General features: G+C 37.0%; 1 protein-coding gene across 10 annotated transcripts in view; it reads right to left on the minus strand.

Annotated features, from left to right (window-relative positions):
• The window catches only part of ppp1r9a (protein phosphatase 1, regulatory subunit 9A), a 71803-nt gene that overhangs the window by 32218 nt on the left and 24693 nt on the right, over positions 1–14892 (minus strand). For all 10 annotated transcript variants that reach the window (XR_014530561.1, XM_083523546.1, XM_083523538.1 and 7 more), the window contains 3 exons: positions 4574–4706; positions 3570–3690; positions 1406–1510 (listed from right to left, as the gene is read on the minus strand). Coding sequence is in view for 9 of the 10 variants with exons in the window: in XM_083523546.1 (XP_083379672.1) it covers positions 1406–1510; positions 3570–3690; positions 4574–4706 (359 nt within the window). In the remaining variant the exon portion in view is untranslated. The remainder of the gene's footprint in view (positions 1–1405; positions 1511–3569; positions 3691–4573; positions 4707–14892) is intronic.

The raw sequence follows: 14892 nt of genomic DNA on the forward strand, positions 1-14892 counted from the left end.
AAAGTTTTTCATTGGTTCACCTGAACCCGTTCTGCAATTTCATTGGTCTAATGTTATGGGGCTCAGTTTTTTGGCTTGAACTTTGTGAAACCGAGAAAAACCCAGGAAAACTCCATAAATTTGCCGCTTCGTTGTTTAAGCCGCGGGGTTCAAAGAGTGGGGAAAAAGTAGCGACTTATAGTCCGGAAAATATGGTAGATTATTTAAGCAACAAATTCTTGTTGGTTTTTTGCTTTTCAATCATATCCAAAGTATTGGTTAGTCACAAAACCTGCCAATTATTATTTTCAATATAACAGCCTGTACTGCAAGATCTTTATAGAAAATATTAAAGAATGATGCAGAAATAATGAAATAACACGCATGGCTTATAAAGTGGCTGAGGAAAAAGTTTTAAAATGTCTTTCTTCAATCCATGTTTGTATATTAAGTCTATAATATAAATCTACAAGTCTATGTTTCTATGGATAAACAAAATTCACTTAGAAAACTCGGTTAGAAGTGATATGATGTTTTATGAACACTCGTGCATTGTCAATGATTCATATTATATAATAAACATGCAGTAGCTATAATCTACAATGCCTTTCCATCAGTAATAAAAAACAGTGTATTGCTGTAATTCATAGGTTAATAAAAATAAGACCTTTATAACAAAAGGACTACTGACTCTCTGACTATCAATATTTGCTGAACAAACAGCTTCGGCTCACATTACACCAGATCAGAGGGAAATAAATATAAATAAATATCCAGAGGTAGATCTATTGCAACTCTTTTAACAAGTACGTTTCTCTTCACTGTAACATCAACATTTCTTTTAAAGAACACACTCTGCTGTTAATGTGTGTAAGCAATAATTGCAGAGTCTAAGAAAGAAAGTTGATTAAAAAGGAAGGGTGGAGGGGGCGGGGGGGGGGTGAATTTGGTGCAAAAATAAATCTGTGTCATGCTGTGCCGTCCTACTGTTTATCAAGAGTGTGTTTTCGTTGAGTGAAATCTTATTTCACGAACACAAAGAGCCGCTCTGTTTCCGCGTCTGAAGGCGTCTCAGTACACTAATGAGAACTGCGGCCTTTGTGTTTCTCACACACAGGAGAAAAGATCTGCTGAAATTCAGCAGTAATGTTTGACATTTGCATAAAAAGACAAGCCACCAGCATTTCAGAAATGTGTGTGTGTGTGTGTGTGTGTGTGTGTGTGTGTGTATGTGTGTGTGTGTGTGTGTGTGTGTGTGTGTGTGTGTGTGTGTGTGTGTGTGTGTGTGTGTGTTGCATGGTTTAAACTCACCTATTTACCCAATTTTAATGAATATACACTAAATACATATTTTATACATGTATTATATTGATAAAAGCAAAAACACTTTTATATAATTATTTTGGGGGTTATTTGAAAGCCTCACCTGACCACACCTTGGGTGTTTCTTAACACAGAGGCAGCGAAGCTCTGAGTCACACCCACCAGACTGGTGCCATCGACTTCTACAATCTGGTCGTTCACCTTAATCCTGGCAAAAAAAAAGAAACAGGAGCAGAGGGTAAAAAAACGTGTGTACTTGGCTTAAACATTTACATCAAAATCCAGGATTGATTCCCAGATCATCTGAAGAAGGTTATCGCTGAAGCTTTGTTCTGCAGAATAAATTTGATAACACTTCTGCTGCACACATGGGAGTAATAAAGAGAAATAAAGCTTTTAGGTGAAATGACATTCAAACACTATGTATTTAGAAAATTTGACTGGTTGAATATCTGTGAACAAGTGTGAATGATATCCAGGAAAAATCTCAGGCTGGATTTCACCATTTTATTGTATTTTATTTAGCTTGTTTATTTATTTATTGACAAAAATGTTGTCTAATATGTTTATTTGATGACTTCTGAGTCAGTGTAAAATTTTTTAATAGTTTCAAACATTACTTTTCCAAACAAAGATTGTCATAGAAAATAAAGAAATCATAAAAAAAAAAAAAACAACAAAAAAAAAAACAATACTAATGGCTGCTGTTTTTTTCCCCCCAGAAGAACTGTTGCAAAAATTCATGTCATATAAAACTGTTTAAATAATAATAAAAAAAAAACATAACACCGGCTGGGGTTTTTTCTCTTAAAAAGAAAAGCCTCCAGAAGAACTGTTGCGAATTTTCCAATCCAAACACCCAAAAGGCAGAGTCAACCGAACTTGTCTTTTTCGGATTATGGAATAACAAAATCCTCAATCACCACCAAAATACCATTATCACCAACTGTCAATCATCCGTGAGCTAGTCTGATCAGCAATTTCATGAGCACAAAATTTCATTAATATATGAATAAACATGAAACCTGAACTTATGTACTACAGTCCTTGTAGTGTAAGTGAAAAGCTAAGGGTTAAACATCTGTAAGAATTTCACTACAATCTATATAATAAAGTTTCCAAATACGCAGTACTTTTTATATAGAAGGTGATACAGACATGAAGGTGATGGTCATGGTCTCATCCTGGCTTATAGTTTCATATCTACGCACTTGAAAAGAATTACAATCTAAATGTATTCGTTTTATTACATTTTATATTAAATAAGACTTACCTGCAAAAATAACTCTATAATACTGGTTCAATGTGTTTACTCTTCCATTGTTATCTTAAATGGGCAACTTAATTTGCTTGTAAATGTCTATAATACCCAAGCTAAGGGGTGAATATAAAAATCTGAATGTGGTCATTAGCAACATAAAAAAATCATTAGTGCACAAGTATTTCATTTCACAAGTGTGCCTGTTAAAGAGATAAAGAATACAGTATTTTCTTCGGACAAAAACTTTCTAGAATTACAATTATAGTTTGGGGACTTTAGCTGAAAAAGAGTGTACTCTGCACTGCTAAACACTTTCTCTACACTCCTGACTGCTGCTTTCTGTGCAGCTGCTGTGATTTATTCTTCTTTGCTTGTTTGATAACTAGTGTCTCGATCCATTGGTCCAGTCTAAATACAAAGCTGGTAGCAAATCCACTCTGTTATACTGTATAGACAGGCAGGTGGCAGAGTCTTACAAGACAGAATCTTATTGTGTTCCTTATGAGTGCGGCATAAACACAACTCGACCTTCAGCCTTGCCTTAACGCTGCGATGATAATCATCAGCTCTATAAGAATTATGCTGTACTATTAAACCAGCACTGTGTTAGACAATGGAGAGAAACAGGGTGCTCTAAAGCATCTTCACTTATATTTTAGCAAGCTACTGACAGACAGAAAGTGCTCTTTTCTCCAAAATTATCTGTTGCAGTGAACGCTCTCATGTCTCCGCAACACTAATATCATGCACATGTTTTCATGTGGTCAGACTTGGTCCCAATACTTTTCATATTGCTTTAATCCTGTCAGTGGTGGTTAAAGTAATCCAGGCTAAGCAGGTAACCTGCTACATGATGGCCTCTCCTCGTTTTCCTCTCTGCATCATAAACGCCTCCCACATTTTAGCTTCTGATCTGGTCTGGAAAAGGGTGCATTGGTGCATACTCTCTCTCAATCCCTCTCTGCACTTATTTCGCTTCATCTCTTTGTCTCTGCAAAGTCCTTACCTTCCATCTCTCTCTGCTGCTCCACCTTCGATTACAGTCTTGACAAAGATGCCAAGCTTTTCCAAGCCCGCGTCTGCTCCCACTCCCATCCCAATAATGCTGATACCCAGACCGTCGTCATCTGAACCAAAAAATGAAGTAAATAAAAAAAGGTTAAGAAAAAATAAGGTCATTTTGAATAAAATGGCTACAATAAGTCTAAAAGTTGGGCCTGCAGTCTAGACCTTTCGCCATTTGAAAACATCTCGGATCATGAAACGACAAATACAACAAAGGACACCCAGAACTGTTAAGCAGCTAGAATCCTGTATCAGACACATACTGTATGGCACAACAATACTTTCTCAAAACTTCAGCAATCAGTCTCATCAGTTCCCAGGTGCAATAAGACATAAGACATAATGCTACACAGTGGTGAACATGGCCCTGTCCCAACTTTTTTAATACCTGTTGCAGCAATCAAATTCAAAATGACCTTATTTTTTTCCTTAAAACGGTATACATTCTCAATTCTTAGTTCACATTTGATATGTTTTTTGTTTTATTGTGATTAGAATATCGATTTATGAAAAGAATATAAAAAAATCTGAATGGCAAATAAACCATTTAGATGTGTAAATCATTATTGATTTTTCCTTCAAGTGTGGAAATCATAAGTGTTTTATTGGTGCATTTTCCAAAATATATGAATGAAATATATAAAATGGAAAGGAGGGCAAATATTTTTAAATGCAACCTGTGCAAAAATCCTGTAAATAGTTTGTTTGTGACTTCTAGGACAAAACAGTTAGTCCAACACCCACAGTGACCTTTATACAACAACAGAGTAATTATGTGCCTTATTTACAATTTGTCCCAGTAACATTTTCTAAGATTTCCTGACTGAGATTTCAAAGATTTATATCTTTTAATTTGTCTAATTTAAACATAACCCGTACATGCTAATTTTTATTAATAAATATTTATCAGTACAATGTGGTAGAAAAAAGAAAAAAAAAATTCACCCTTTTCCAGCTCCACTGGGAAAAGTTCCAGTTTCTCCACTCTCTTCTCCAGTTCATACTCTGCTGAGGATGCTACTGGATCCACCTCCTCATTCCTGCGATCATAATCCTCGTTTGAGTAGGTATTAAAAACCTGGACAGAAAAATGACCAAACGTTATCTCACCACTGAGGTCAGTTAAAGACACAACCATAACTGTCTTTATTTCAGCCTTCAAAGTATGGCATGTGTAGTGCAGTAAATCACTGAGGTGTTGACAGTACTGCCCTTCTGAGATATAACTCATACTATGTTCTCAATTTCAGCAAGCGATAGTCGACTTTCAATGTCTGAACCTGAAAAATGACTGAACTGGGACAAAGTGGAAACTGTTGTCACTGATGATTGCTCACTGAATTGGCCGTGTAACAAAATATCAGATGCCTCGGCTATGGCATCTGAAACATAGTCACTCACAATCCTTTCAGGGTAAGTGATGGGCAGTGTAGAGTGAGGGACCAGTCATGCAGAGATGCAGGCCCTTAATCATCTGTGCTCCAGGGGTGCTATATCATGCGGACCCTGCAATCTGATCCCAGCTACCTTACATCGATAGGATATCCGAAGAAAAAAGTTTCACTGTGCTGGAACGTACATATAACAAGTAAAAAGCACATTTACTTTTAATGAGCTGATAGTAAGAGAAAAACACCCTGAGATGATTTGAGGAAGAATATTGAAAGAATCAAAAGGGAACCCATACTCACACTGGATAGTTGAGTATGGTAGTGGTAGATATAGTTTCCTAAGTCATTGGAAGGGAAAATTTCATGCTACTGAATCCAATCTGCACAGTTCTCTCTCTCTCTCTCTCTCTCTCTCTCTCTCTCTCTCTCTCTCTATCTATCTATCTATCTATTTATATACACACACACTGTATACAGACAGACAGACAGACAGACAGACAGACAGACAGACAGACAGACAGACAGACAGACAGACAGACAGACAGACAGACAGACAGACAGACAGACAGACAGATAGATAGATAGATAGATAGATAGATAGATAGATAGATAGATAGATAGATAGATAGACCATTTCACAGGTTTTGAAATGAAGGCCTTTCTCTATAAAGTTGCTATTGTTTTAAACACACCAAAATGTACATTCCCATCAAATTATAAGACCAAAGATAAGCTCATAATCCAAAACTGGCTGAAGTGTCAGTGGAAGTAAAGGAAAGATTGACTGCTATTGCATCCTATACACTTGTGTGCCTCCAACTTTGTGGTAACACTTGGGAGAAAAACCACATCGGGCTGGAAAAATCAGGATTCCCAATATTGTCTATATAGTATCTTGTGGCATGGTAAATATTGCATAAAATGAATGTAGATCAAAACTACATTGCATACTTATCAAAAGCATGCTTGGATGTACAAAGGAAAAACAACATCCATGTTCATGATGCAGTGAAGTGTTCTAGCAGCCATCTTTCTTAATGTATTTTCATCAAGAAGGTCAGTCAGTCATGTCTTTTCAACCGAAGCCAATCAATAATGTAATGATTAGTGTTTATTTATTTAAATGTACTTATATGGGTTTGTGTGTGCTTTGCACAATTTGTACATTTGTAAATGACCATTGGAGTAAGAATTTCATTAGATGGTGTTTCCACGTATGACATTCAAAGTCTTAAATCTTGCTCTTCTCCTTGGGCTCTTATAAAAAATATTTCTATGCTGAACATTATAAGAATAGTAAAATTTTATTAATAGTAAAGTTTGCAATGGATGATCTTGCCAGATCTCACAGTTTGATCTAGGGCAATCTACACTCCAGAGAAAACAGCCTATTTCTATTTCATCCTATGATTTCTCCTATTTCAATGAAGTAAATTTTCAATAAAAAGGTTTATAAAATAACCTAATGAAACTTGGTGTGAGGATTGAGGTTTTCACTATGTATACTCTCCATTAATAAACACACACTAATAGAGATGAGAATTTATTAACCTTAAAATAAAACTGTAGTTGGCTAGAACACTGTGTTTTTATAGTAGCATCCTGAACATAATTATACTAAAACTGCAGTTGCACATTGCTCTTGTCTTACACTTGACACACAGTTTGCACGTTATGTGATCCTGTGAATGAAATCTGTGTTTTATCCTGCACATTGTACCATTGGCCAGGAGACATGCTTCTGAAGTAAAGATGCTCCTAAATATAGAAGCAAAAAAAGTTTATAGATATAAAAACTGAGGAAAAACCCACATTAAATCAGTGCTATAATTTCTCTTTTGCTCTTACTCGTTTCTGTCCTAGATAGACATAATTATTTTCAGATCAGCGCTCGATGATGTGTTAAAGAACTCCTTGTTCTTTTCGCTTAAGGCATTTCTTTATAATTGACATTAATACTTGGACATAGTACATGTTTGTGGCAAAAAACACTGTCTAAAACTTTTACACAGTATTGTATGTGTGAATTAACCCATCCATTAGGGTTGCACGAACCAGTGCACTCTTAGTGCCGGTCCCAGGCCTGGATAAATGAGGAGGGTTGCGTTAGGAAAGGAATCCAGCGTAAAATGTGTCAAATCAAATATGCGAATCAGGAATCAGAATTTCATACCGGATCGGTCGAGGCCCGGGTTACCAACGACCGCCACAGGTATCGTTAGCCGACAGGGTACCGGTGGAAATTGGGCTACTGTTGGCCGAAGGAGGAGAAGGAGAGGAGGAAGACGTCTACAGAGACGGCAGGGAAAGTAGAAGTGTAGGAAAGTGGAGATTGATGGAGAGGAGAAAGGTAGATATGTTGTGTGTTCAGGAGACCAAGTGGAATGAAGTAAGGCCAGGAACATTGGAGGTGGGTTTAAACTTTTCTTTAATGGTGTAGATGGAAAGAGAAATGGTGTAGGGGTGATTCTGAAGGAAGAGTACAGTAAGAGTGTAAAGAGTTTCTGATAGGGTGATGAACGTGAAGATGGAAGTTGAAGGGATGATGATAAATGTCATCAGTGCTTATGCTCCACAAGTTGGCTGTGAGATGAAGGAAAAATTCTGGAGTGAGTTAGATGAAGTGGTAGATGGTGAACCTAAGAAAGAAAGCTTGGTGATTGGGGCAGACTTTAATGGGCATGTAGGTGAAGGGAACAGAGGTGATGAGGAGGTGATGGGTAGGTATGGCCTTAAGGAGAGAAATGTGGAAGGGCAGATGGTGGTAGATTTTGCTAAAAGGATGGAAATAGCAGTGGTGATACTTATTTTAAGAAGAAGGAGGATCATAGGGTGACGTATAAGAGTGGAGCAAGGTGCACACAGGTGGACTCTATTTTATGTAGGAGATGGGAGTATCAAACATTTGGTAGAGAAGCCTAGAAAAAAATGGTCAAAATGCTAAATATCCTTATAGTTAACTTTATTATTCAAAATGGATACCGAAATGAGAAAAAAAAAAAGGAAAACAAAATGAACTGTGGAATGTAATAGCTGCTCACTCTCATATCCTAATGGGATTCTAAATGAGTGTTTTATTAATGATTTAGAAACGTGTGTTAACTGTAGATATAAATATGTGGTAAGCATCTAATTAGTTTAATATAACTGTTCTTAATCGACTTTTGTTTCAAATAAAGTCACTTCTAATCTTTCTTGACATTGAATACCTTTTTTCCTGTTCTTGTTCCTGGTTTCCTTGATTTTGAACCAAATTTTTTTAAATATTTAAAATCCGGTCAATTAACCAAAAATGTAAAAAATATAAAAAAAAATGTATATAGTGCTTAGACCTTTTTGCCCACCAGAGCCTATCATAATAGATACAACTGGCATGTTCTACCAACAGTATAATTCTACCAACAGTATAAAAAGTTTAAGTTACGCCTATATTTTAATTTATATAATAAAAAAGTGTATTGCATTAATTTGACTTATTATATTTTGTTCATAAAAATATTAAATATTCTTCAATATATTATTTAATCAAGCAGGCATTTAATTGAAAATGGTTTCAAAATGTAAACGGTTCAAATGATGATCGCAAATGTTAATAATAATAAACTGCGTTAATAAAAAACGACAAACAATTTTATGTTTTGCATTTCTTCCCCTAACCGTACCGAAACTGAACCGAACCGTGACTTAAAAACTGCGGTATGTACCAAACCATGAACATAAACCCCTCCTATACAGTCATATACTTTATACATATCTTGCCATATTTACAATATAATACTTTTTTAAAAGCTAACGTGCAATGTGACCATTGAAACTATAAATATGTATGAATAAAGAAATCTATATCTGATCTCCTTTATCAAGGTGCACAACAAAATCGATTTTGAATTTGCATTATAAAATCTCTAGGTAGTCAGGACTAACACAAAGTGACACATTCTCCAGCACCCACAGATGGAGGCTGAGCTCTCGGTTATCATCTATCAGCACAAGAAAACTGCCAACCACGTCAAGCTGTCACTATCGACACAATCGCCAGCTTCATTTAAACTCGTAATAGTGTCCCCGCTTCCTCGTAAGTGATGAAAAAAAAAAAATTGGCCTGGAGCGTCTGATGCGTGTTCATTAGAGACGTAAATCATATGCAGGATGTGCTCTAAAAATAGCAGGTGTTAAAGCACTCGAAACGGAAGCAATTGGAGCAACGACTGAAGGAGTGGCTTTGCAAATGCGTGATATGAGAAGAGGCGTCGTCACTGTGGACATCCCATCATCAATAATGCAGCCTGATCAAGCGGCATGCATTATTGAGCAGCCACATTGCAGAACAATGGATGAGCCGTTACAGCGTGTATAAGCCTGCTCATTTGCTTCAGTCTATGCCCAAGTTTGTAAGAGAACCGAGACAGACTGTGGGAATATTTGTAAGAAGACGGTATGTGCCTAATCATGTAGCAAAAAATATATTTCCGTTATACAACAATACAATTTTGGCTTCATCTTTCTGTCCAAAAAATGCTTTCAAAATCATGACAGATGGAGGATGATGGTGGGTTCACATGTCCCATAGCATGCCAAGAAGCATTTAAATACGGTCAAAGTGAGAAAAAGCGAGAAGGCAAAAGTGTGAAAAAGAACATGATAGATCGTGAGTGAATGAGAGCATGAGTGTAGGTGTGTGAGATACAAAGATGAGGTATCATGAGGCAGTGATCCCTAGAGGAAACGCTGCTCCAATGGCGGGTTTTGCATTCGCTGAGGCGACAGGCTCACCTGTCATCGGAGGACTACCAGAACATTTCATGCACTATTAAGTACATTTCGCTGTTCTCTACCTGGCTACACCCACAATGCCCACATCCAACTAAAAATGGCATTCTGCCTGGTTTCCAGACATAGCATCTGTAAAATGGTTCACCGGTCTGCCAGAGACATAATATGAGGCGTGGGCTCATCTACAGTATTATTGCACTATGGATTAAAGATTCCAAAGTAGATGTGCATTTTTTCCATCAATTTTCTATCTTCCACCCTGGGGCTGGAACACAATGCCACCTGTATATGCTCAAATTTAACCTCAAATTAGGTGTTGTCTAAACCAGATGTTTTATTACTCACAATTTATTTAATAATTTAAACCACTATGTGTTTAGAAAGAGAATCCTAGGGGCTAAAAATTTATGCATTTGGTTCTATTTCCCATATCAATTTGTAGCCCAATTGGATTCACTATGACTCTGACTAGGAGTTTGTTAAGGATAAATGGAGAACTGATGTCAAATCACATACTGTGTTACATCTCTATAACACACATATAATCCCTTTTAGGGTAGTCATAAAGGTATATAGAAGCACAGTGTTCTGGGAAGAACTCTTTCCAATCTAAGTCCTTCACAAACATTTACACTGATGCAACAAAATAAAAGAAAATCAATGTCATAGAATACCAAATTAGATAGACTTGCAAGGCAATGTGGATTCTTGCAGTTGCTGATTTTTACCTGGCACTGATTGTTACCTTACAACACATGTTTTTAGCTGTAAATACAGGTAGTCCCCAACTTAGATTTTAGTCCCCCACCTTAAATTTTTACTATTTACTTTTTACTGTCATCGGCATACCTTGTATATACACATTTTTCTCATATATATCTTTATATGTTTTATATAGTTTATACTTTATTTATCTGCCTTCTTTTTCTTGGTTTATTTTTCTCTCCATCCTATTCCCTCAAGCCGGACCATCGTAAAAAGCATTTCACTGCATGTCGTACCCGTATGTATGTGTATGTGACAAATAACATTTTATTTGATTTGATTTGACTTACGATGGTGATGAGTTCCAATGACCCCATGATTTGAAAATATTGTAGATCGGGACATGGCCTAGCCTAAACAGGAGTCTTAAATGCCCAGAAGAAATAGCATCTAAATCAGAGATATTGCTCATTCATAACCGCAATTTATCTAGATACATGTTATTGATATCGAGTACCCTGATTCTAGACAGAAGTTTCTCTGTGTAAGTACTGACATATGTTTAGAGCTTAATTCTCCATTTTGTACACCAATGTAATATAGAATGTAGAATAGAATGTTATCATTCATAGATTCCAAAAGTGGTTTAATATGCAGTGGCATCTCCTTCAATGAGAAATCTTCATGTATTAATATCCTAAATAAAACCTTCAAGGTGAACAAACTGGAAAACATTTTATGGTGTTAGATTTAAACTTAAAATGTGTTAAAATCTTTTTTGCTACTTCCTCTTCTACAGTCATTTCCCATTGGCTACTTTCTGATCGACAAAGCTGTGAATTGACACTTGACAAATGTGAACAAGAGTGTGATCTTTCTTAATTCCATGCTGCTCTGGAGGGTACAGCATGGCTGATGTTTGATTTTTTTTGCAGTGATGTAAGATTTGGCCGTCTTTCTTCCTTTTCCTCTATTCCAAGAATGATCCTCCCTGAACTGCATGGGCAAGTCATACAGTAGCGACACCACCATCCATCTTTTCACTCCCACTCTCTTCATTACGGCTCTTTCCTTTCGCTGCTCCTCTCCCTTGTTCCAGCACTCAGCGTCATTTTGCTCTCCTCCATTAGTATTTATATAACGTGGTGCTGAGCCACGCCGCCTTTGACTACAGTGCTGGGGCCCAGGCCAAAGATTAACTGCGAGGTGCGACAGGAAAAAAACAAGAGACACCGGGGCAGGAATGATAAAAGCAAGAAAGATATGATAGAGCTGGGATGGGTGAAGGGTTAGAAAGTGCATTTGTATTGACACTCAACACTGAAGGGCACCTCAGTTTGGCCAACCACCACTGATCACATAAACTGGGCCTCTTCAGTGTCAACTCATCCAAAGCGTCATGGCAGATGCCCAAATAACCTGCTTTAGCAAGACATTTTGGCATTACGTCCACACAAACCACTCACATTAACATTCTTAAACATTTCCTTGTGGCCATATAATGCTGACTCACACCAGAAGCAATCAACATCATCTTAAAAGGTCCACCAACTGTAGAGATTTACCGTACTGACAAGTGTTCCAGACAGTTACTGTTATTGCTATCAATAAAGCGAATACTTTGTTACTTCTACATCAATTTGTCTTGTTGTATCTTACATTTTGTCACCCCTGTCACCATTTTAGTGTTGGTTTTCAATTCTGTATTAGGCCATGTCCTCACAAATTTTTGTCTGAAAACGCATATTTAAATTTATGCAAATCTAATATATCCATTGTATTATTCATTTGATTATTTGGCCTTCCGTCCACACTGAGACATCGTTTTTCAATCAACGCTAAAGTTTGAAAATGCTCACCAACACGATCCATTTCAAAAAGCCGTTTTCGCGTCGCAGTGTGGACTGCAAAAACACAGGCTTTCGAAAACGATGACGCATTTAAAGTCATTGGCGTGACATTTCGAAGAGCAAGAAACTAATGTTTTGCTCATGTGCAGTGGACCAGCACCATCTTACCTCAGAGACCTAATCACATCTCCCACTGCACCATGCTGTGTGAGATCCTCCAGCACTGCTCGACTGGTACCACCTTCTCTTAGAATGAGAAGTAAGTACACTTCAAGGCTCTTCTCTGTTCTGGCACCGAGGTGGTGGAATGAACTTCCCCTAGATGTCCGTACAGTGGAGTCCCTGATTATATTCAAGCGACGATTGAAGACCTACCTCTTCCTGAACACTTAAATAAGCACTTTCCAGGTTTGCTTTGTAGAATTCAAGAGTTATATTTATATTAAGTTTGTAATCTTGTGTACCAGTGTAGATTTATTTATTACTAGAGACTCAAAGCACTTTTGTATGTCGCTCTGGATAAGGGCGTCTGCTAAATGCTGCAAATGTAAATGTAAGCGTTTTCAGACGTTTCAGTGTGGATGAGAAACTTTTGGGAAACAATTAAAAACGAAAGTTTGGATGCAAAAAGTTCTAAAAACAAAAATGCTGTGTAGAAATTTATACGGATTATTGCGGCCTTAGTTTCTACACTCCCTCTTGACAGGATCTGGCAAGAGACATTAAACTTATGCTGTTATTGATTTCAGGTACAGAAAAAAACACTAACATGCTTTATACTATTAAACAGTCAGAGATAATAATAGTTTCCAAACACATATGCCAAATCATCATCATGCACTAATGTCCAAAGACACACCTGCAAATTACATATTGCTGTGGGCATGATAATAGAAAGAAGACTTTTCCCTGTCAACAATGCCTTGCCTCCTGTGTATTATACTCAGTGTTAGTAAACAGAACACAAATTAGGACTGGCAATCATGTCAAAGATTAACCAACACAGAAGTGTCAGGTCATAATAACACACAAATAGCACAATAACGCACTATGCAATGTGGTAGCAAGCTAATACAGCCATATTAGCAAGCTGGCCTGAAAGACAAATTTTTTGATTCATTCTTGTAACACTTCTGTAACGCTAGAGAGATTCTGATAACGGTAGAAGATAATAAGCAGAAACATCTTCCATGGTACAAATGCTTGGGCTATATCCAAAACGTGTATTCTCACACTGCTGTTCAATTCCTATACTGTGAAAAGGTTGGGATTTGCATTTCTCTTGTTTCCAGTCCTATTCCTGAGTCTCTCGTGGTTTGTTTCTCTAAAGTGTGCACCTGTTCTGTGTTCAGCCTTTAATTAGTTTTGGAAATTTACACCTATTTGTCTCCATTTCTACTCTCGAAGTATTGCCACACAGTTCTGAGAGTTGTTTCCTTGTGGATTGTTTTTAGTTTTCCGACTCTCACTTGCATCATCGCTTCTGAATATATACAGGACACGTTATTAATATATTCAGTCACGTTGCCTACTTATGTATAATCTCCCAGTGATTCTTGGATTGCCCAAAATAAATACTATGATGAGTTCACACACTCGTGTTCTCCCTCTACAGACAGACAGGTTACAGCCAGATTAACTGATATTACAGCACTGATCTTTTTCCTAAAAAAATAGGTCAAAATTATAATGAGAAAGAGGATATAGGAAGAATATGATATGAATGTAACTTTAGTTGTTTGATGGGATGATTGAATAATGAAGAAAAAAACAAACAAACATTAAATTAGGGGTATCCAATCTTTTCTACAAAGCCAATCAAGTTCACACCAAATTCTACCTGTTTAAATCTAATAATTGTATTTTTCAATGACCAGCAGTTTTTGTTTGGAATGAAAACCTGCACCCACACCAGCCCTTTTGTGAAAAAGATTGGACCCCCCTGCATTAAATTCTGAGTACTGTAGGCCTTGAGCAGCTCTGGTGCTCAACCTTTTTACAAAAAGCAACTTCCATAGGCAGGCATAAATATTAATATAAGAATACATTCATATAAGGCAGGCCCATAGTTTGCATACAAACTGTCCTTCATTTTAGCCTGGAGTGGGGAAAATGTATTTACCTTTTTCACCCTTGTAACAAATTGCTGATTCTGACTGTAACTTATTTCCCCAGGAATACACTCCCTGACAGTCTTTAATTTTGATCTTGAGGCAGTAGCACTGAGCTCCTTTACAACCAACAAACATTTCACTAACGCAGCGTGAGGTAGATTCCCCGAGTGAGAGCTTAAACAAGAAACTCTGAAAATGACAAACAACTGCTTCCTTCTTGTTTCACCCTAAAGGCATCTCAAATAGCAAACAATAAAGACTGAAGTCTCTGGATGCATACAGTATATTAATTTCTGCAACGGATCGGATTTATGAAGGTGGGATTTACTCAAGCAAATCTAATATTTCCATTGTACTTTTGTTAAAGTGCAGTTCTTCCTTATGTCAAGAGGAACTACAACAATCTTTCCTCTGGATGTGATGCTTCTAAA

This window comes from Silurus aristotelis, assembly GCF_946808225.1.
Source record: "Silurus aristotelis genome assembly, chromosome: 21".
Taxonomy (NCBI): Eukaryota; Metazoa; Chordata; class Actinopteri; order Siluriformes; family Siluridae; genus Silurus; species Silurus aristotelis.